Here is a 24,881-nt window from a genome sequence, read left to right on the forward strand (position 1 = left end):
TTGGCCTGTGGCAGCGAGCCACAGTGCAGCTGGGCAAGAGAAAATGAGGTTCTTTGAAGTTCCCTCTTTTGAGTGGCAACACAGATCGTTGTTGTTGTGCTTTGTTTCAAACCTGGAGCCTGCTTTGAAACCATACAAAGGGATCGGGCTTATTATGGCCCAGTAGCCTGTCCATACTGTGCCCTTTTTAAAAATTGAGGAGTAATTGGAAATGGCAGGATCAGCCTTTGCTGAGTGTGAGTCATGAGCGTGACAGGCTTTGGATCTTTTGTGATCATATTTATCTGAACCATCGTTATCCTTTTTGTTCTTCATGCCACTGTATTCACACTGTCAGTGTGTTATGTTGTCTAATCTTATATATCATTGTGCCCAACCAAGCATGTACTTAGCATGTCTACCTTTATGTCTACCTTTTTTATGTGTGATATTTTCAGATCTAACAAGTAAGTGAAGAAAAGAAAGGAGGTTATTTCACACAGGGAATGAAGTGTGGTTGCAGAATGAGGAAAGCTAGGAGTCATTAAGGCCCTGGAGGCTGCTCTGAGGGCAGTTTTGCCCCATTTCCCGTGGACATGTAGGCTAGTGGGGGAAGGACTGATGTTAAACAGATCCTAATGGATGTTGGCGGTGGGCATCAGGCTGCCGGCCTGGTGGAAAAAGGAGCCCGTCTGTCTGTCTGATGTCAGATGAAAAGAGATGCTGTGCTGTCACTTCTCTCAATCATGTCTCCCTGAGCAAAAACACTGACGTTAATGAAGTGAACCCCAGATACAGAGACGGAGCCACAGACTCCATAACCTCAGAGCTTTTAGCACAGATCACAGCTCAGTCATCCAATGTAGCTCTTTGTACCTAAAATCCAAATGTAATCGTTTAATTCAAATTCATTTTGCAATTGCTGAGGTGTTTATTGTGCCAAACACAATACAGATCCATTTGAAATGACTCAGCGAGAAGTCATTAAGTCGCTTGATTGTCTCGATCAAGAAAATTAGCATCCTTACCTTTAAAGCTAAGCTTACAATAATGACATGTAATTTATTTAAATTTAAAAAGATGAATCAAAATGAACTTGAAATACTATTTAATGTAATCACAAGGCCTTTGTATCAAAGTCAAAAGAAAAAAAGCCAGCTGACAGTAAAAGGGATGTTACCTACAAGTCATTTTCAATTGAAGCCAGTACCATGAAGCTACAAACACCCGACATTTGTCTCTGCGTGATGCGCTATAAATCAGAGTTGCGCTGGCCTCAACCTTTTTTTCAGCGCTCCAAAGACGTGATAAAGTGTCATCCAATCATATGTTTTTGTTTCGCAATTTCCAGTCTCCTTCACTCCAAACAATTCCTGTTCCGTTCCGTCTAAAAAAAGGAATACAAATGTTTTCTTGTTGTTAGCCAGTTCCCACTGCTATTTAACAAAATAACTATGTACACAAGGACTTGAGCAACTCTTCAATGGCGACAAAGTAGCTAGCCACACTTTTGGAGATTTGTCCATTGTAGTGTAGTGTCCCTTGTAGAGTCTACTGCCACACTATCAGCTCTGATGTACTTAGGCACATCAGTGCTTTTAGCTATATGCTAATGTTAGCATGCCAATAATGCTAACCTTAGCAGATATAACATTTACCTTGTTAATCTTAGTTTAGTATGTTAACATATTAACATTAGCTAATTAGTACTAAACACAAAGCAGGTTACAGCTGAGGCTGATTGGAATGTCATTAGTTTTGTAAGTATTTGGTCATATGATGATGGCGCTAGAGGAAAAGTTAACGATCACCAAAGTAATTACAATTCATCCTAAGGGGGACATGAATGTGTGTAGCCTACCAAATTGCATGGCAAGAAGCTGTCGAGAAATTTCACTTAGAAGTACAAATGGGAACTTGGGGCGCTAGAGGAAACATCAGGGGGTCACCAATCCAATCCAGCCATCAGTTGTTGAGATATCCAGTCTGGACCAACCAACCGACAGACCTAAATTGCCATCCATAGAGCTGTGCCACCGGCATGGCTATGAAATTAATCAGCTGGATAGTCATGCTTATGATGAGTAATGCAGTGGTTTCTTCATCTTTAAGTAAATGAATAACCCATACACTGTCCATTTATGTAACAGGTCAGCCACAGAAATGTACAGTCAGTGCTTTGTCAAGTAGATTGACTGCATTTATATAGCGCTTTTCTAGTCTTTGTCACCACTTAAAGCGCTTTTACAACACAGCATTCACCCATTCATACACTGGTGACAGAGGCTGCCATGCAAGGTGCCACCTGCACATCAGGAGGATGTAATTCACATAGAATCATTAGTGTGCAGGTCAGAGCATTGGAAGTTGGTGAATTCATAAATTGGCTATTGCTAGTCATGTGCAAAACTGTGAAACAGAAGGTTTTGTTTAGCGAGTGATCATCATGAAAAAACGGCATCATTTAGAGCCAGGGCTATTGAAGTTTAGATAATTTACCAGCTTTTTCACACTCATTGTAAAAAGGAAAAAATGGACTGTGAACGAATAATTGGCAGCACAGCTCATTTAGGGCACATATACTGTATAGATAAAATGGCAGCTGAAGAAAACGGTAGGCCTACTAATGCATAAAAGTCTGCACGCGAAGTTGAATGATGAGCGAGGATGAAAGTGGAATCATGCAAATGAAGAATAAAGCCTTTCTACTGTCAAATAAATCAGAGTCTTCATTTGAAAAAGGAGGCATTTCAAACAAAATCAGAGGGGCTGAAAAGTTAGTTTAATACAGTCTTTACAGACAAAGAGTAAATCCAGGGCTTAAAAAAGAATGTGGAAAAGTGGTGCGAGGGCATAGAGAGGTTAATAACAAACTAGTTATGGAGTAGTGTGAAACTGATATACCATTTTACATCATTTAACAGCTAGCCTGGCTTTGTCTAAACGTTTAAAAAAAAACGTCACCATGGGGCCAGCATCATGCTGGCACCACACTTGTTTAGCAGATTTTGGGTTCAATCTGCCGGTTTGAATGTTATCAGCCTATTAAATAGACGTTATCAGTAGTTATCAGCCTTATAGATGTGGGTCAGAAGGGGCCTGCTACACCAACTAGTAGGTTTTATCATCTATTCACACCGTTGATTACCATAAGGAGGATTGTAAGAAGACGACACCGACCGCTAGCGACCGGGGTTATTATGACAGGAGAAAAAGATGAAGTCATGTGACATAGTATAAAAGCAAGAAATTCAGGAGACCGGACACCACTAATGTGCTTTTGTATTTGCGTTAAGTTTCACTTTCACAACTATTTTAACCTAAACCACAATCTTGTCCTTAACCAATAACTTGTGTTTCCTAAATCTAATATGTTCTGTTTAACTTGTTACAACCTCGGATTTAAAAAGAGAACTGGATACAGCGCTGTAAGCGGGCTCCCGTTCATTCCTATGAAAGTTGCACAATGGCCTCATGAAGCAAAATGGCTCAACTGCTGAGTGATCAGATTACCTAGATCACCTGGTGATCTTCCGTATTCACGGATTCATCGAGCAAACTGCTGTTCATTGGTGTTCATTCACATGAACGATGGAGGGAAAATAACTCTGGATTCGGCTATTAGTGCATTTTACAACTAATGGTTGAAATAAGGGCTATTTAAGTGTTTGTTTTATCCGCTGATTTACAAACGTCTCTTGCTCAATGTATGTTTATGGGAAAAATTATTTTTGGCCGAATGGCCACAGTTTGGCCACTATGAAAATTGGCTACAAAGTCCGGCCACTTCCTGGGTGCTTAGTTACAACATGCTGTTTTTAAGTTTCACTTTTACTACGAAGCAGGTGCAGTTTAGCCGATCTGACGAATAATAGCAATAACCACTGATAATGCGTATTTTTCTTATCATTAGGCTGCTATATTATGTTATTATAAGAACTCAAATTCTCTGAGATTGAAGTTACATAATAACATTTTTAAATAATAATAAATATTATGTTATTTAAAAAAAGAAATTGTCATTGTTTTTACCTTCAACTTCCCTAATACGCCATGTAACCCGGGAGCAAAAAAAGCCATGTAAATAGACATTTTATTCAGGAGTGTTAAACAAATGTAACGGTAAGAAGTTTGAGATTCAAAATTTAATCGATGTCATAGACCGCAGCCAATCAGAAACGAGTAAAACATTAAAACTTTAAGTGGTGTTAAACACAGCAGCCTCAGAAATGCAAAACAATTTTCACTCTTAAGTGTTCCAACAATAAACGAGCAGCCAACAAAAGAACAAGTCTGAGGCGCTGCCCCCCCAACGGAACCCTGTGGGTTTTTTTTTATATATATAGCGCCAAATCACAACTCACTTTTCACATTGAACAGGTGCTCTTATGTTATTTATCTAATTCATGTGCACGTTTCCGTGTCTACTGCGTTGTTGCTTTGCACATTCACATTCTCTCCTCTGCTCTGTTTCGCGAAGGAGAGGAAAAAACTACAACGTGCAAAAAAGTCAATAATCCAACACATTATTATAAATGGAGCGACGTCGACCTCAACGTTCGGAAACTCAGGCAAAAATATCCACATTTTTTTAAAGGCACAGCCTGAACCTGCTGGTCCAAATTACCGACCAGAGCGGTAGTTGTTTTACGATTCATTCCGATTTGTTTTATTCATGGTGTATCCTGGGAAACACATTCATGCTTTCAAGCAGTGGCGGCTGAGGGGAACACAAAGTTGCCTGAACACTGGTCGGAATCACTTCAGAATTTGGTTTATTGGCAAGTAAAAAAAAGGACTTTGTCAATATGAGCCTATAAAGCAAACGCCCCCCATTCAAAAATATTGCTTCCAGCGCCCCCCCCAACGCCTCTGGGGGGGGCGCTACCACCCCTGTTGAGAACCCCTGCTTTAGTGTGAGGGGTTTACAGACCTTCTCCTAATGTTACTGACTGGAATCGACTGGAGTCTCTTCAATTTCGAAATCGCAGTTTGATATTTACGAGTGTGAAAGGAACTGCAATGAGCAAAGTTGAGCAGAATTGGCAATAGCCAATATGAGAAAGCTGACTGGAAAGTGTCATGGCACTAGCCCCGCTTGAGACCAACAATAAAACTGTATTTCCAACTCACCTCTGGCTCTCGCAGTAAGCCATGCTGATTCCGTCGTCTCAGCCATGACTTCCATTTTTATATTGTTGTTTTTTGGAGCAAAAACACAGCACACACAAGTGCAACCATCTGATGACGACAGTTTGCCTCCATGTATATTTCTGGTCTGGTGTGTTCGTTCTTCGAATTAAAATATTAAACATTGGTTAAATCTGTTGTTATGTCAAGATTTATTTTTATTAAAAAAAAATATTCTTTGGGCTTTTCATTCTATAGCACAGCCGAAGATGGACAAGAAAGGGGGAGCAGGGGGGACGCAGATGTAAAGACTCAGACGCAGTACATGGGTTCCCGCTCTACCAGGTCAGCTGCCAGGGAACCCCAGGCTTGCTATTTCTCCATTTTGAGTCTTAACGTCTCCAATTTACAGTTTCATATTTTGTAAACAAATATGAGAGTATCCATCTTCTCATTTAACTCTGGGCAAGAAAGCAGAAAAGCCTATTACCAAAAATGATCTGTTCCTTTAAACCTTCCCTTATAGTAAATGAGATACAACAATATTGTTGTAATATAAATAAATATATATTAAACATTAAGAACTGGCTATATCCCTAAATGTCCTATCAAATGACCGTGTAGGCAGATAGTTCTTTGTGTGCATGTATGTGTTTAGTGTAATGATAATAATCCAAATGTGTGAATATAAGACCGTGGTTAGCACCTACTGAAGCAGGTGGGAAGTAACAGACCTCCAAAAGTGATACTTAGAGACACATATATTGTGGGCGACATACATGATTATCCAAGCCTTGGTCCTTGTACAAGCAAACCTGCAAGGAACAAAGTAACACCATTACAGTGTGCTAACGCTGCCAGTAAGTTCGTTATTGGTCGAGTCTGTTCTGACTGTGTTTGGTTATAGTCTGATTGCATCTTTGTTGTGGTCTGCAGCCATAAAGTGCCTGAATAGGTCAATCTAATATGAAATCCACTGTTTTTACCATATCATCATGTTATACTGTCATACCAACATACAGCATGTGACTGGCAGGAGAAAATAAGATACATTTACCCAAAATAAACAATAAGAAAATACATCTGTTCTAAATTTGTTCTTGTTCTTGTCCTTGAGAAAAACAAGGGAAGTAATTGTTCTCAAATGGTCTTTGTGAGAATTTGAAATACAAAAAGTCACTCAATTCCTGGTGAATTGGGATCCAGGAACCTGCTTTTGAAGATGAAAATAATTATAACAGGAAGGGAAAGGATCTTGAGGCACTTTTATGTAAAGCGTGGTACATTAAAATCCTTTTAATCTGGCGTGACTATGGTTCAAATTAAGACCTTACACTTTTGACCTCACTGGGTCTGCAGGGCAGAGATAATAGAAGATGTATAAATAAGACCTTCGATTTAGAGACAATCCACCATGAGTTAATTCACACAAAAAAAGAGAACCAAATAACATGTCGCATTAATATCAAGCTTTGATCTACAAATTTGCCATAGGTACTTTTATTTTTACCCTTTTGCCTGATAGGAATATATAAAAGTGGGAAGCCTCTCATCACTGTTGCAGTAGTGAGGCTGCAATGCTGTTCACAGAGTGCAATCACATCAGTAGGGAGGTACACAATTTGGAGTGGCTGGTGAGGATCAGTGACCTTGAAAACTTCAGTAGGAGCCAAGTTTTTTCAGCTGACCTGCTGGCTGACCGTCCACACATAGTCCAAGTTTACTGTTGCTGAGCTCTGTAAAAAAAAAAAGGGCTAAGTGTTATGTTCTTCATGACGGTCAAACACTTTGATAGGACACAGAAAATGTTGGGCAAAGACTTCTACAAAATAAAAAGGAATAATGCATGCATTGTGGAAGGATAGAGGGAAATACAGAAAGATATGATAGAAAGAATAGGAATGTTTCAAAGAATATTCAGTGATAAGTCTTAAATATTCAGAGACAGCAACACGCCTCTCAGCTGTCTGGATGTAATTTGTTCAGCTGAAGGACAGCACAGTCACTTCATGACAGTGTATTTCTCTTTCTTGCCGAGAATTTGATAAAAACATTGGAACCACTCTCATGTCTGTTCCTTAAATATGAAGCTACAACCAAGCAGCAACCTGCAGTTCTGAAAAGTGTAGCCAATGCACAAGTGCCTTAAACTTACATTCTTTCAAATGTCCAGGAGGGGACGACTCCTATGGTTGCAAAAACAAGTCCAATTATATAGAATTCTATGAGAAAATGGCCGTCCTTCTCACTTTATTTATTACTTCAGTAAACATTGTTCTAATGATTTTTTGTTCTCAATCGCCATGTTAAAGTATTCTTCAGTACAGCATGATCCCATTTAAAGTAAAATAGACGTGTTATTGTACTAGAACTCTAACGCTTTTACAAGCTGCGTTCACTTCATGAATACAGGTGAATACAGGTGAATACAGGTGAATACAGGTGAATACAGGTGAATACAGGTGAATACAGGTGAAAACAGCCAGACTGGCTCCGTCAGAAGATAACAAAATATACCTACCAGCACATCTAAAGCTCACTAACTATTGTTTAACTATTGTTTTAATTTCTGTGTTACATTTTTACATTCTCCTTGATTCTCTTTCCCTGGGTTTATTTTACAGTTACTTCCCTCTTCCCCTGAGTTACACAAGGAACGTAACAGTCTATTTGTGCAAAAATTGAAGTAAAAAACAGCAATTTGTGCCTTTTACAGAAGGTACAGAATGTTCCGGACTATTTCTTTGCCTGGAGCAGTGATTTTGTAGAATCTGGTCGTTATTGTGAGGTTGCCTGACAAGAAATTGCATTAGCATATTTCCTAAAATGACATTACACCACCAAACGCAAGGTACTCATGGGAATTGTCGAGAATGTAATTTACAGGTGAATGATTGAAGGCGGGGAAGAAGAAAAAAAGTGTAGGGGTTGCTATTCATTTGGACACAGTGCCCTCAAAGGAGGAAATTAAAAGGCAAACACAAAGTGATTTGCCCGCAGATACATCCATTTGTATAACCAGGCTTTAAATAACTAAGTTTCTGCAGGTGGCCGCCTGGAATTAAAATTATATCATTGACTCACTGTCCACCGCCATTCCTCGTTCACTAGAGGACGCTGTGCATCCCCATCAGTGACTGACGTAGGACTGACGTAGGGCTGACGTCCCCGGAAGTGTGTTGAAGACAACAACACTGCAGCTGGTCATCACCATTTATACACTATGGCAATAACAGAAAAAAAATTCAGCAACATCTGAAACTATTCCTCTAAAAACTCTCCGGTGTAGCGACTTAGCACCAACGAGGCCGAACAAGTAAGTCATGGCGATGTAATTCCTGAGTGCTGTCAGCGTTAGTTTGCTAGTTAGCTAGCGTTGCACAACACTGAGTTACCGTTGGCCTGCTACAAAATATTGACCGGGTTAACACTACCGATACTGCCATTAAGCTGTTTACGACCCCCTAGATTGTTACTTGAGTTTACAATACGTAAATCTGAGTGTAACCTTAAATATGTAAATTAACACCAAGTTCGGTTGTAAAAGCTGTCAATATAAAACCGCATTGTTGCTGCGGATACACAGAGCTACCTGGCAACAAAACAGCTACAAACATTAAATGAACAGAGGTTTCTGGTAAATTCAGCATACATATAAGCAAGCAGAAGAAGTTGAATATCTTATTTAGCGTTATACTTGACCCTGTGTCTGATGCGCCGTATCCCTGTGCTAATGTTAGAGAGCTATAGTGAAAAGTAAAAATAATTAATTTTCTGAAATAAAGTGTGAATATATTAAGTATGAATGCCGAATTCCACAATCGTGCATGGAGACTGGCATAGGCTTTTAGGTAAACCGTTTAGTGTGGTGAAACCTTGAGTTGTCATGTTTGTCAAACACTACAGGACATTGTCAGAAAAAGAGAAGTATTTGACTGGGTCTGAAAAGTATCAGCTGACTTAAACAACATCAAACAAATAACTTTAATTTCCATGTAAAGACTTATTAGATTTCTTGTACTATGTGAGTGAACTGGGTATTTCTGATCCTTGTGCTATTACAAATGGCACAACAGAAACCTTTGGAATTGAGGTTGATTCTACTTGATATTGATGACTGTTGTTTCCTGTGTTTATGATGTAGGTTATTATCATTTACTCAGACACTTGGGAAGACATTTCCAAATGTCCTCTGGCTGTCCACCCCAGTCACCGGCTGTGGCAAAGTCTGAGGTAACAGTAGAGGGAGAATGCCCGCTACTGGCTGCCACCTTTGCCTACTGGGACAATATCCTGGGTCCACGTGTGCGCCACATCTGGACACCAAAGGGAGACCAAGTGATGTTCCTCAGCGATGGAGAAGTCACATTTCTGGCCAATCATACACTTAATGGGGAGATTCTGCGTAGCGCTGAGTGTGGCGCAGTGGATGTGAAGTTCTTTGTCCTGGCAGAAAAGGGCGTCATCATTGTCTCTCTCATCTTTGATGGCGAGCTGAAGGGGGACAAGAACACGTGTGCCTTGTCCATTATCCTGCCTCAGACAGAGCTGGCCTTCTACCTGCCTCTGCACACCATCTGCGTGGAGAGGCTAAAGCATGTTATCCGCAAAGGACGCATTTGGATGCAGAAGGTATTCTGCTTTTCTTTCCTGATTCCTTGACTTCTCTTGGAAACAAGAGTAGGCAAATTATTACCCTTTTAATAAACCTACTTTAAAATCTGATCTATCCTTAGTCCCTGATTTAAAATGGGTATGAGGTAATCTATCACCTCTGTTTTACCCATTTGGGATTGCAACAACATCGGCAGAACAATAAAGTTGCAGTCTCCCAACACGGAGGACTAAATTAACTAATTAGGTCTGAGAGCTCCTACAGAGAAAGAGAGTGAGGAGGTAATAATCGTAATAATCGCAGTAGGCAAAATAATGTGACGCACAACATTAAAATTTATCACCACCATTACAGACACTGCTGTAAAACTAGGTCTATTAGGTTGAGTGTAAACCAGCAGTGTGCCTTTTCATCAATCTCTTATGTTCTGCATAATGTTTGTTAGTTCTAACTATTGAGCGTGGTTTCTCTCTAGGACTGCTCCCCTTCATATAATGAATATTTTGATTGGTTTTTTTTAGGCTTCTTATCAGTACTTTTTCGGAACCGATTAAAATGTATCTATACATATCTGCGTCAAAAAGTGTCAAGTACCAACAATTGTTATTGAATGTCTGGTCAGAATAATAACCAAGTTAATGTTTACTTATTCTTTGATGCGATGAGGCCAAAATCTTCTCTCCCGATATAACTCATTCCATTTCTCGATAATGATATCAGACCACATGGTGAGCCTATTCTCGTGTAAACTCCTGTGTTAATTAAATTAACAAATAGTAAAGTTAAAGTGTGTGTGTGTGTGTGTGTGTGTGTGTGTGTGTGTGTGTGTGTGTGTGTGGTAGTAGTTAATAGAACACGCTATAGTGCTAAAATGCTGCAGTTAAATAACTTATTATAGCTACATGCTAATTTTGGTCAGGTTTATAATTCTGTTATATTATAATTATGTTCTCATTCCTTCAAGGATCCTTGGAGCTGATAATAATAATGTAATACCGTGATATTTTCTGAAAATCACATACGGTTACAGCCCTCCTTGTTATGGATTTAGATAACGTATTTGTGTATCAGGATAACTCCATATAGGATTTCACCATGACACGATTCCATTTAAAGTCGATACATTAGCATATTTAAAATAATAATAGTTATCGCCCAGCCCTTGAATGTGTTTTCAGTTCATGAAAGTTAATTGTAACATTTTGGTCATCTAAAAAAAGTCTTGTTCATTTACACTTAGCCAAAGTCGAGGCTTCAAAATGCTAATCCACAAAACAATGGGTGACGTCACAGCGACTATGCACACTTCCTTTAAGCAGCGTACGAGTACAATGCCGTCTGTCGCCTGATTGAACTAACTGTTTTCACTTCCTTCAACTTTAGGGCTACAACATCATCTCAGTGCTGAGCTTGGAGATTGTCCCTATCATGGAGCTGTTGGCCTCTATGAAGACGCACAGTGTGCCAGAAGATATAGATGTGAGCAACACACACACATTCCCTCTAATACTTCTAAACTGAACAATAAAAGCGTAATGATTGACACATTTTGTAACATGACAGCAACAGGCTTTGGAATAGATTTGTGAATAATGTTCTTGTAGATTTGTGGTTTCTGTGATTGATGGAAAATCTACATTGAATAGAATTAGTTTCATAAATGATCCATGTTCTCCTAGATTACCACCCAGTGTGATTCAAGACATTTTATCCCTTCTAATATGCAAATGCAACAAAAAGCAGCAGCACAAAGCGGCTCCCTGGAATCTTTCTCGCAGATTCCTATATTGTTACACAATGGTAGTTTTTGCATCTTTCTTTCATTGCAGTGCCTGTAAATGTGCCCGTCAGCACTTTTGTCTTTGTTGAGACCAATTTTAAAAATGACTCATTTGTTTCGCTCCCGCTGGGTAGATAAAAGACACCGTGCTAAATGATGATGACATCGGGGACAGCTGCCACGAGGATTTCCTCCACAAGTAAGCACTCTCCACTACAGGCAAATGGAGACAGATGATGAACAATGTCTATTTAACACCCATCAACCTTCCAATGATGAGTAATGGCTCTCCACTTAGCTGAAGTTTGCTCCAGAGAAGGGGCCAAAGCTAAATCACTGTTAGTGTTGAGTGTCCAGAAAGTCCATTCAAGGCAATTGCTCATAGTTGAAAGAACTATCTCAACATCCTGTGGTGATGACAAAGCATCTGTACACTGGAATTTATTTACTGCAATCTCAAGGAGATGTTTAGTCAGAGAATAACAGAAGTTTGAAATGTAAAACTAATCAGGCAAAATAGTTATTTTTTGTGACCAACAAGTGTGGTTAGACAGTAGATAGTAGATGGTGGTAGCAGACAGGAGCACCAGCACGGAAGCAAAGCAATGTTCTGCTGTGGACAGGGGCAACGGAAAAATCAGTTTAAGTGTAAGCTATATTGACAATATTTTGAGTGCTTTACATTGCCGTCAGACAGCCCTTTCTGACGGGGAACTGAAGCAGTTATCTATGACCCTTCAAAGCCACCAGACTTCATTGAAAAAATGGCAGAACACCACCGTTGTTGGTCTACCGCTGCCTCGATCGGTAAGTTTGTTCATGGTATTGTCCGAACTAACCAATTGTGTGACTGTGGTGAATCCGAACTAAACAACTGATCGAGGCAGTGGTAGACCAGCAACCCCGGTGTACTGCCAGGTAAAATGACTGTTTTTTCCAATGGAGTCTGGTGGCTTTGAAGAGATAAAAGCCTCTTTTAAGTGGCTAAAATACGTGTCGCTGCTTCCCCCGTCCACCTCAAAACATCCAAACTATCCCTTTAAGGTGGGAAATTGACTATTTAAATAAAGATTATTTAAAAGGCCAGAATATGAACTATACAGTATGAATGAAAGGGTAGCACAAAGCCTGATGAATGTTTTTCAGAGCCAGTTCCTCTGTCTCAATCATTATTCCTGAGAGCTGGCATTAATGATTACAGCAATGCTAACGAAGCTAATTGTCTGTAATTTGCATGTCTTTGTCTCTGTGCTTCAGGGCCGTCAGCTCTCATCTGCAGACTTGCGGCTGTTCAATAGTGGTTGGGAGCAACCCCGAGAAAGTAAATAAGGTAAAGACAAATTCGTAATGAATCTACATCATTTAAAATGTTTTGAAGAGTGTTGTTGTTTTTAGTTTAATGAGCCCCTCGTGCACCTTTTCGTTCTGTTACTGCTTGAGTTGGTATTTTGAATGTTCTTCTGGGCTCAGCAGCTCAGCTACTGCTGCAGATGTTTGCACAAATACAGAAGTTCTATGAGAAAGCACATCAGCTACTCCAAACGGGCAGATGTAGGAATTAAATGAAGAAAAGTTGGACATTCTAACCAATAAGAAAATTGATACTGCACACCATACACTGTTTGTTTAAAAGATCTTTTAGCATATAAGAGCCACTAAAAGTTTGCCCAATAAATATCAAAGGGCTACACAGCCTTAATGTGTGGGTTTATTGACTTGAGGCCTGAACTGAGCACCAATTAAATCAAGACTTTTATTATTTATTATATTATAATCTAGCCTCAAGCCTAATGTCAGATTAAGGTCTGTAACCAAAATGTGGCTTCTTTAGTACATTTTGTGCTGATGTAGCTACTTGAATAAATTTGCACTTCGACAGTGTGCAGAAATCCTCCACTTTTTAACCTCACAACCAGGAGCATCAAGGTGAAAACAAAAGGCCATTCATTTTCTGTCCATGTTTTAAAAAAGAGGAAACCTAATACAGCACGGTTGCCTTCTAATGGCAAATATTTGCTATGATTTGAAAGTTATGCTGTTTTCCTTCACCATAAAGCATTTGAATATATTTCAGTCAAAGCTTTGTATTTTCTGAAGGCTTTTCAGGTGAACTGTCTCTCTTCTCTTTTTTTCGTAGATTGTACGTACTCTCTGCCTCTTCCTCACCCCGGCTGAGAGGAAGTGCTCTCGCCTCTGCAAGGCTGACTCTTCTTTCAAATATGACACAGGCCTGTTTGTTCAGGGTCTGCTCAAGGTAACCAGTTCCCTCTCATTATAGAGCACAATGTGATCTGCTTATTGTTCTGTTCTGCCTGCTTGTTTGATGTTGTCCAGTCTGTTGTTCTGACCTCATTTATTTTTTTGACTTCTTGCAATGAGATGTTTTTATTACTACACTGCATGAGATTCAGATCTGTTTTAAATTCATGCAGATCTGTGTGCGTTTCTTCACATCCTTCGAATGCAAAGGCAAATTCACATATTGCCATATTGCATAACTCCATGTGCTGCAGATGTTTAATTCTTAATGTATTCTACTCACAGTTCTGCATTACAATTACTTGGGTGTCAAGTTCAGAATTGAGGATTATGTGGACATCAGCAAAGAAGAGAAGTTGCCATATTCTTTACTGGTGTTTTGTGAGGCAAGAGGGCTTCGTGTTACACAGGCAGGTGGCTCAGCGAGCGCAAAAGAGGCAGCAGAAAACCTGGTGGTGCTTGTTAGTTCAGTCGTAAAGAGTCAGTGTGGAGCACGCCGGCTGTGTTGTGGAACTCCTGCAGGATCACCTTATAGATTTCCACATAAAATGCAGTGGGGAACGAGAGAAACTGGCCCAGGGAGAAACAACAAAGAAGAAATTGGACGTTTCTTTGCTTGCAAAAAGTGAAATTATTTATTACAGCTTCTTTTCGCATATATGACATGAATATGATGTTGTGGTGGAGCTACCCTGAGGTTCAATCTTTGTTATTGTTTTGTTAATATATGCAGGTCAGAACTTCTATTAAATAATTTCTCTTTTTGCAAGCAAGGAGCTTCCTTTGGTTGTTGTTGCTTCTTATAGAAACATGGCGTGCTGTGTGTTCTTCATATTGGGACAGGATGTGGTGGAGGTAACTGGAGGTCATTTCCCACACACTAAGCAAAATAATATAAACCTGCATTAAAAAACTGGAATGTTCACGTGGAAAGTGCAGACCTCCACCAAGACTAATGGTGCATTCATGCTCCTCGGATCCCTTTCCAGCTTTGGGAAATCGTGCTTCAGACTTTGGTGTAGTGATGAGCTTTAGGTCGTCGTGTGGAAACAACATGGACGCTACACAGAAGATGTGTTGTGTTCAGAGTGTTTTAAATAACACGTTGATAGCTGTTTCCCACTTGAGGGGATGTTCATGTGAATTTTCCCAGTTGGGAAATAATCTTTCCGATTATTCTGATATCACATGAATGCAGCACGAATGCCCTCTGTTCATGAAAATGAAACATGATTTGTGTGCTGGCCATCAGGAGCACCAGGAGTTTTCCCAGTGGGCTGCTTGACAATTGGTGCCGATGCAACGCAAAACATACACAACTTTAAATAAGCCCCCCCTTAGATAAAGTGCTGTGTGGCCGACTGGCGTTGGGTATTACGTCGGTGAGAGGGTTACAGTTAGGTTTAGGATTAGAGGATGAAGTACCTTGAGGCTGATGTAGCTAAATGTTTTAAATCAGTGAAACTCAGCGTACGGCCCGCGGTGTGCTAACTTGCTGTCAGCGGCATTGTACCAAGAGCCACACGTTCCCCTTGTTTTAGTTTACTTAAGTTATTGTTCCTAACGTTGATCAGTAATGTTTACATAAAGTGTGGCGTGGGTTGAGTGGCTGGTGGTGTATTGCTGGGTGAGTTTAGTTGGGCCGGTCTGACTCAGAGTCCAGGGGCATTTATCTTTCTCTCTCTACACCCTTCCAACAAGTTTCATTATTTGTTCCATCGTCCTACAGACAGAAGAACCGAGCTGAACACATAGCTACCTTGTAAGACGACCTGAGCGTCGACAGGTATTCAATCTGGGTTTTCCCCCTTTTTTTTCTTTTTTTCCTTCTTTTTATTCCCAGGACTCCAGAGGCAGCTTCGTCCTGCCCTTCCGCCAGGTGCTCTACTCCCCTTACCCGACCACGCACATCGACGTCGACATCAACACAGTCAAGCAGATGCCACCGTGCCATGAGCACACGTACAACCAGCGGCGCTACATGCGGTCTGAGCTGAGCGCTCTCTGGAAGACGGACAGCGAGGAGGACATCCCCCCCGACACAGTCATTCACACTGACGAATCCTTCACACCTGACCTGTGAGACGTGCATTATTTTATTTACAAAAATTAAATCTCTTAAATAAAAAATGTCATATCATATCCCAAATCCTTTTTTTTTCTTAGGAATATATTTCAAGACGTCATGCATAAAGACACTTTGGTGAAGTCATTTATAGACGAGGTAAGATTACAGCAACACTATATTATTCTTTATTCCAATAAAAACCTCCCAACCTAGTCCCATTGACAAAAATAGAAACATGAAACATAATATAACAGCAACCTTTTATCATTCTCATCATTCAGAAGGAAAACTAGAGAGAGAAATTGTAAAGCACTATTTACCCTTTCAATCAAATGGCAGGTTTTGGCCAACAACAGGAATATGTTAATTGAGAATACATAAATTGCTATAAATGTTCTCTCTAGCATTGTTCCAGTATACCTGCTGTGTTCTGTGAGAGGTATGTACATGCTTTCTATCTGAAAGAGAAAGAATAAAGATGTTCTTCCGCACTAAGTTGAGACGTATTAGATGTCAGTATTGTTCAACCCATTAACAAGCACCCCTCTGTATTTCAAGAGCCTAACAAATCAAACTGTTCTGGATCACTTTTGTTCACATGATGAACCTCGTTAGTCCATTAAAATCTATTTATATACAGTTCTGTTTTGTATGCATTTCTATTGCAGAATGTTGTTACAGTGATATTAAGTTCGTAAATGATTTGTTCAGGAAGCTTTCTGCTTTCAAATAATGCATAGCTATGGATAATAATGAGCGAGCTCATACTGATACTTGTTAAGGGGTTAAGCACTACAAGGATTGTGAAGTCATCAAGCACAAGTGAAGTTTTAGTTTTGTGGTTCCTATTCTTTTCACACTGCAGTGTATAACACTGTGAAGTTGAAAGTGGCTGATGCTTTTTTAAATATTTTGTCTGCAGTACATTTCTATTGAACACAGAGCAGTCTTTGTATCAGGCTGTACCAAACACTTGAATGATGTGCTCGCACCTCACTGATGCAGTCTCTGGAGCCCGTAGATACAAAAACAGTAGAATTTATTCCAAAGGGTCACAACCCATCATCCGTTCCTATGAAAGTGCTCCCTGAGTTGCGGTTAAGTTTTTCTCATGACAACAGCAATATGTTTCCCTCTCAAGGTTAGCACAAAGGAGGGGAGTGTATTATTCCAGCCTTTTACAGCGGAGCCGTAGCCCGGACTACTAATTGACATCCTGTGTCGTCCCCAGGTGTTCATGCTGAAGCCAGGCCTGTCCCTGCGGAGCACCTATCTGGCCCAGTTCCTGCTGCTGCTCCACAGGAAGGCCCTCACACTGCTCAAGTACATCGAGGACGAAACGTAAGCGCTGTCGCCAATAAGTCTTTAATCCAAACAACACAAAGGATTATTGTTTGGCAATAGACCACTACACACACAGGAAGAAAATAGAAAAGGTTAAATACCTGAGCATTTACTCGTTGTCTGCCAACTTTGCCCTGCTTTTCTTTTCTTACACAAAACTTTATTTAGAAAAAGTACATATCACGTCAGGCTGAACAAAAATAAGGGCGTGGGAGACAAATAAATAAAAGAATTATAATACTAAAAGAATTGAAATATAAAAATAAGGAAAAACATTAGAACATAGCAAATGATTTGACTTTCATCAACTCTGTTTCTATAATATTCTAAGAACCTGTTGTTTTTTAAAATAGTTTAAAAAGGGTTTAGAATCTAAAACATTCTGTTTATGAATAAAGAGTGTTCCTAATAAAATCAGGAAGTTACCCATAGTGTCACAGTCACAAAAGATATCTTCAAGTGTAAAACGTGAGTAACATTGGTGGCATTGAAAACGTGATCGTTTGAATCATTTTAACCAAAAACATTGTTGTTGTTTTTACACTAAAAGAGTAAATGAATAGATGTTTCGTCAGCATCCATCCACACATGTAAAGATTATAGATTTCACTGGATAGATTTTCTATAAAATTGTAAAAGGGAGTTCTTTGACTTTTGACTGGCTGCAGTCAATGCTCCGATAGTGACATGCGATGGCTACTGCCCTGCCTCTACAGGGGTAGTAAAGGCCAGTGATTACAAAGACACTCTGCAAGATTACATCTGTCCACTGATGAGGTGCCCTCCCCTGATTGGATGAATTTGACCTTTTTATAATTTGTTCCGACACCTTCTGGGCGGTTGGTCGTGATGCTTAGCGATTGTCATTGGTCGGACAATCGCTGGTGTTCCCTTCATAAGGGTCCTCAGTCCTGACGATTGTGCTACTATAATATGATAATAGCAACAGGCAGTCTATATTCATGATCTCCCTCTGTTACCAGAAGAGCAGCCATGTTCTCACACGCAGGAGTTAGCACATACTTTATCTGATTGTGAAACATCACACACTTTCCTTTCTGATGAAACAATTTGCCATTTGATTGCAACAAAGACAAATACTACTGAAGACATGTCAAACATTTCAGATCTTTAGTAGTGAAGGGCCCTCGTGCGAACTATACTACTAAACAAACTATAATATTAGACTTTAAGTTATATCAGTGGGGAAGGACTGTAATAGTGAGAGAATTGAGTGTTATTGACTGATATTGGATTTGTTGTTTTTGTTCATTTCATATCATTCTTAATGTAAAAGTTTTGTCTTTGGGACTTATGAATCTTATGATGGGCCGTTTTCACAATTTTCTGACATTCTATATCGGCTAATGAAAGAAATCCACAGATTAATCAAGAATAAAAATGATTTGTCAGGTTAAAGAAAACTTAAATGACATGAACAACATACTGTGATGGTGAGTCAGGCTCTCAACATGGTTTATGATGGTGATTGGTGTTTGGAAGAAAGTAAGAAAAGAGGCAGCTGGTTGTCGAGCTACGCAGGGTGATGAATCCTCAGCATCATCCCAGAGTGACAGCTTCCCCATCCAAGTAGCACGGGTTTGGTAAATAATGCAGAGAGCAAGAAAATGCCACGGCCACGGCCTTCTCCACAAAAGAAACACAGCGTTCAGAGGAAAGATTAAAGTAAAAAAAGAATTGCACGGAAAGACTTCAAGAGAGTTCTCTTGGGGGCAGGGGAGATGCGGCAAGCTCATCTGAAGGCATACGCAGGCCAGCGTGGGAAAGTCGTCGAGACGATAGACTTTATCAGCATTGTTTAAACTCATTTGGCAAGAGCTTCAATGTAGCAAACATACGGCTGGACCCCAATATTTGACTGTAATTGATTAATTGTTGTAACGTTTTGGATTTTCAATTAGAGATTCAAATCTTTTTTTTTTCTTTTTTTTTCTTTTACCCCTGAAGATTACAAACATGCATAAAACATGCCAAACCTTTCTGGAATTATTTTTTTATTATACAATAATAAATAATAATTCAAAAAACAATGCTGTAGAGTTACAGAATCATTCAAATTGAACAGCTTTAATCAAACTGAAGGACACGTGTTGCAGCGCTACGCCGTCCATCTCAGCCGAGAACGGAGAGATTGATTGAGCTCATCCCGAGTCGTTGTCATGGAGCCATCAGCCAGAGCCATTGTTTTTTGTGGAGCACATAACAACATAACCCACCCACCACAGGAGATATATTCACCATTAGGAATAAAACTAGTCTGCCAAATCACATTCTTTCACCAGAAATGAATGCGTTCCGTAGACTGTAAAAATAAGTTTGTAATTGTACCAGTATTGCTCTCTATCTCTCGCTCTCTCACACACACACACACACACACACACACACACACACACACACACACACTCTCCCTCTCTCTGTCTCTGTCTCTCTCGGGATCATGCTGTCAAGAGGAAATACGCAATTACACTACCCAAACCGATGACTATGAATGGTTTTGGGATTGATTGTGACAGGCCTCGTGTCCACCTTCAGTTGCACTTGCAAAATCAATCTGCGCACCATTGATGAATCAGAATTCTTACTTTTAAAGCACGCAGTAATGCCATTAGTGCCGGGGGGGGGATTCGATGACTGTTAGCTATCGCAATGGATGATGGCATTGTTCATTTACCCAACCCTTAACCAGTACTATAGCGTTACACTCCAATACATCCATAGTATTATCCTCCTCTCTGGGGACCTTGTTCAGTTCCTTGTGAAAGAACCAGAGATAATAGTTTCACTAGTCACGCTCTGGTCCCGTCAGGGTAACTGTAACCACCTTCTTAACCCTGACAATTCATCTGAGACACCCAAAGTGTCTTCAGCTTTCCTCAAATCTTTGTTCCATGCCCCCCGTCCCTGTGGCGATCTGGTCATCGCTCCATCTGGTCTCGACTCATCTCCTTCGGTGCTCCCCAACAGTGGACTGACCTTCCCACTCCTGTAGGACAGCAGTCACTCCCCCGTGTGTTTTTCTGCTTCTACATGATTTGGCTATTCTCAAAAGACATTTGAGGACACTTGAGCAAATGCTTCTTTATTGTGCAAGCCAGGATTATTTCTAACTTCTGTTGGTTACATTTTTTCAAGACCTTTACAGACCACTTACACAAAGTAATTTTATTCTGACACTGCATAGTACAAACTAGGTGACCGGGTATTACATGTTACACTTGGGTTACTGAAAGTGGTTGAATTGCGCCTGTGTGCAAACAAATTGCTTATACACCTAAAATTACACACACGCACACACACACACACACACACACACACACACCATGGCATCATTAGTGTTTGTCCCTTGGTATTTTGAAACTGCGCATTAATTTTGTAGCACCATATTAAAAATGTTAAAGCTGCGGTGATTAATTTTCTTTATTATCGTTGAATCACATGACTGTGTGTGATGTGACCCACAGAGAGGTCTCACCCAGCTCTGCAGTTACCTTCAGCTCGACGGAGCATTGTCATCGTTTTGGATTTAAGGCCCGCGACTTTAGTCTCTACCGAATGTCATTGTTCTTACATTCAAAACATCTATTGAGGTTTTAAAATAAGCCTTTCAATGTCTTTCAATTTTTACGACATCATCACCGTGAAATTAATATGTAATTTTGTTTTATTATGGTTATATAAATGTAATTTATGGTGCTGTTAGGTTACTGTTGGACTGCCCCCTTTGTGAGCGGCAAGCGGTAAAGCAAACCATTTTATTTATTTTATATATAAATGTAAACGCAATGAAGAGACGTGTAAAAAATAAATAAAATAGTTATAATCGGCGGTGCATTTGAATGTCAACGTCATGAACTATCCGCTACAGCTTTGATTCACTCTCAGGGCTCTCATCAGCATTAGTACCTGCAGCAGCTTGTAGCGCTTTTCCATGACAAAGCTCTGATGAACCCGCTGCACACTTCCTGCACAACACCAACAGCAGAAGGTGGCGAATAGCTGGTCGACAAATAGAAACATTTAGCAGCCAAAGAGCCAGATGTTTCTCTCACGAGCTGGTGGATTCTTCCTCCTTTGAGCTTTCTAAAAGGAGAGTGAACATATTGTTACCGTCATCAGGACACCTGAAGAAAGAGCTACAGCTGTACTGTACGTCCGTGTTGTGTTTCCAGCATGTTGTGCTGCATCTTTGTGGCCAAAATAAATAAATGGAAACAGGTTTATGAGGTCGACTACAAAACCCTCCAGGTGTCCAGGGGAAATGGTCGTGCAGCTCTAATCTTTTATAAAAATGTGGTCTTAAACTACGGTTAATCCCCAAGAGTAGAAGTTTAAAGTTCAAGAAGAGATTTCATTTAAGTTTACTATGGTTCTACATATTTTCAAAGATGAGAAGACAAAGGAAATCAAGATGCAGGACAGGTGTTTTACTTCAGAACAAACTCATCAGATACAACAGATAAAGGGCCTCTGTTGTAAAGAGATATAATTCAATCATGTGTTAATATTCTTCTACGCACCAACACGGCTTGATGTGTTCAATTGTACAGTATATCTCAAAAGTGAGTACACCCTTTAGATTTTTGCAAATATTCTGTTATATCCTTTCAGGGGATAACATTATCCTACTGAAACTTTGATATAACTTAAAGTAGTCAGTGTGCTGCTTGAATAACAGTATAGATTTATTGTCCTTTGAAAATTACTCAGTACACAGCTGTTAATGTCTAAACAGCTGGCAACAAAAGTGAGTACACCCCATAGTGAACATGTCCTAATTGTGCCCAATGATGTTGTTTTCCCGCCCTGGTGTCATGTGACTCGTTAGTGTTACAAGGATTCAGGTGTAAATGATAAGCAGGGCTGTTAAATTTGGTGTTTTGGGCACAATTCTCTCTGAATGCTGGACAACATGGCACCTCATGGCAAGGAACTCTCTGAGCGGCTGAAAAAAAGGATTATTGCGCTTCACAAAGATGGCCTTGGCTATAAGAAGATTGCCAACACCATGAAAATGAGTTGCAGCACAGTGGCTAAGATCATACAGCGGTTTTCCAGGACAGGTTCCACTCGGAACAGGCCTCGCCAGGGTCGACCAAAGAAGTTGAGTCCACGTGCTCAGCGTCATATCCAGAGGTTGGTTTCCAAAAATAGACGTGCGAGTGCTTCCAGCATTGCTGCAGAGGTTGCAGAAGTGGGATGTCAGCCTGTCAGTGCCCAGACCATACGCCGCACACTGCATCAAATCGGTTTGTATGGCCGTCGCCCCAGACAGAAGCCCCTTCTGAAACCGATGCATAAGAAGACAATGAATCCAAGAACATGAGTTACTGGAACCATGTCCTGTGGTCTGATGAGACCAAAATAAACCTGTTTGGGTCAGATGGTGTCCGGCGTGTGTGGCGGCACCCTGGTGAGGAGTACCAAGACAAATGTGTTTTGCCTACAGTCAAGCATGGTGGTGGCAGCATCATGGTCTGGGGCTGCATGAGTGCTGCCGGCACTGGGGAGCTGCATTTCATTGAGGGACACATGAATTCCAATATATACTGTGACATCCTGCAGCAGAGCATGATCCCCTCTCTTCGGAAACTGGGCCGTAGGGCAGTTTTCCAACATGATAATGACCCTAAACACACCTCCAAGATGACAACGGCCTTGCTGAAGAAGCTGAAGGTTAAGGTGATGGACTGGCCAAGTATGTCTCCAGACCTAAACCCAATTGAGCACATGTAGGGCATCCTCAAGAGGAAGGTGGAGGAGTGCAAGGTGTCCAACATCCGTGCGCTCCGTGATGTCGTCGTGGAGGAGTGGAAGAAGATTCCAGAAGCAACCTGTGCAGCTCTGGTGAATTCCATGCCCAGGAGGGTTAAAGCAGTGCTAGATAACAATGGTGGTCACACAAAATATTGACACTTTGGGCACAATTTAGACATGTTCACTATGGGGTGTACTCACTTTTGTTGCCAGCTGTTTAGACATTAACAGCTGTGTACTGAGTAATTTTCAAAGGACAATAAATCTATACTGTTATTCAAGCAGCACACTGACTACTTTAAGTTATATCAAAGTTTCAGTAGGATAATGTTATCCCCTGAAAGGATATAACAGAATATTTGCAAAAATCTAAAGGGTGTACTCACTTTTGAGATATACTGTAGATCACAAAAAGGAAAAACACAATCTTTCTGATTCTTTTGGATTCATTAGGATATGTTACTATGATGTTACAAAACATTTTATTTATTTAAGTATTTCAAAAAGGATGTGTGATTTAGAATTCCTAGTGCCAGGCTGAACAGATCTCACTCCACAGACAGCACTAACTACATAAGCAAAGCATTGTGTGCCTGTGTGAAAGGAATAAAGTGGCCTTGTTTATGGTGCTGCGAACAGCCTGAGGTCAAAGTGCATACTATTTTACAGGTGCCTTGACAAGATTGTTTATGCACAGTTGCCATCAGCAGCATACATAATTCATTGTTGCATGGTCTCCCTGTGCACAGCTGCAGCCAAACGAGATGCTAATGCGAATCCTCTGACCCCGAGTATTGTCTGTTAACAGTTACACTTCAAAGTCTCTCCTCCTCTCCACGCAGGCAAAAAGGGAAGAAGCCGTTTCGATCCTTGCGTAACTTAAAGACGGACCTGGATCTGACGGTGGAAGGAGACCTGCACATTGTAATGGCCTTCGCTGAGAAGCTGAGGGCGGGACTGCACTCGTTCGTGTTTGGCAAGCCGTTCTACACCAGCATGCAAGAACGAGACGCGCTCATGAGCTTCTGACTCCTGTCTGCACCTGCACTTTATGTATTGGAAACAGATGTTGTATTATCTTTGTTTTGTTTGTTACGTCAATGCATGCACAACCGTAATACTGAATATTTGTTTCTGCTTTTCTGAAATGGAAAAAAACTAAAAATGTTGCCTTCCTTTTGTGTCTTGATCAAGTCAAGGCATGATTTCAAAGACTAACTCTTACTGCTGTTATGAGCCATTAGACTGAAAGTTTTGATATAATGTGTTGATCATCTGTAAGCATAATGTTTTGAGAAGACTTCAATAATTGTCTGCAGGATGAATTATTCATGTGTTCTATGCCTTCTGTCAATAGAGGGTCTGTATTCATTTGTGGTTTTAAAATTGACTGAGGTGCCCACCAGGACATTTGCAATTTAATTAAAAATGATATTTATTAAAACGTTTCTTCACCGCCTGTGTTACTCAAGAACCTCCGAGCCTTTTCAACTTTTTATTTGTATTATTCCATTCAATTCAATTAATGAGCAAAACGTGCTGAACGTGAACGGTTCGGATCAAGTGACATTATAAAAAGGTAGTGAGTAATCATAGGGAGTTCGTAAAGAAAAAGACAAAAGTGCAGTAAATAAAAATCCCATCACAACTCCTCCTGACAAAGCAGCTGTGTCTATAGCTGACAGCTAGTGTCATCATTAAATGCAATCCGGCGATCTAGTTTATATGCGATTAGTATTGCTTCCAAACATGCAAATTGTTCTGACATTGTAATATGGTGAGTTGATAATATTGTGCCATCCTCCATTCTCCCTACATTTACATATACTTTTGAATTCAGAACATTTGCTCCCACTTGGACAGACGGTCAAATCATGTTTATCAGAAATGCATTAAATGAGCGACATGTTTTCTTCTCTACTAGCATCACT

General features: G+C 40.3%; 1 protein-coding gene across 1 annotated transcript; it reads left to right on the top strand.

Annotated features, from left to right (window-relative positions):
- Nucleotides 1–8,288: 8,288 nt before the first annotated feature.
- c9orf72 (C9orf72-SMCR8 complex subunit) lies at nt 8,289–24,399 on the top strand. The gene is made up of 10 exons (XM_029461209.1): nt 8,289–8,425; nt 9,254–9,741; nt 11,108–11,203; nt 11,639–11,703; nt 12,762–12,834; nt 13,642–13,758; nt 15,607–15,842; nt 15,930–15,987; nt 17,063–17,172; nt 23,793–24,399. Exons 2-10 carry the CDS (start codon nt 9,295–9,297, stop codon nt 23,977–23,979), a joined length of 1,389 nt encoding a protein of 462 aa, XP_029317069.1. The 5' UTR covers nt 8,289–8,425; nt 9,254–9,294; the 3' UTR covers nt 23,980–24,399.
- The last annotated feature ends 482 nt before the right edge of the window (nt 24,400–24,881 follow it).

Source organism: Cottoperca gobio, chromosome 22 (assembly GCF_900634415.1).
Source record: "Cottoperca gobio chromosome 22, fCotGob3.1, whole genome shotgun sequence".
Taxonomy (NCBI): domain Eukaryota; kingdom Metazoa; phylum Chordata; class Actinopteri; order Perciformes; family Bovichtidae; genus Cottoperca; species Cottoperca gobio.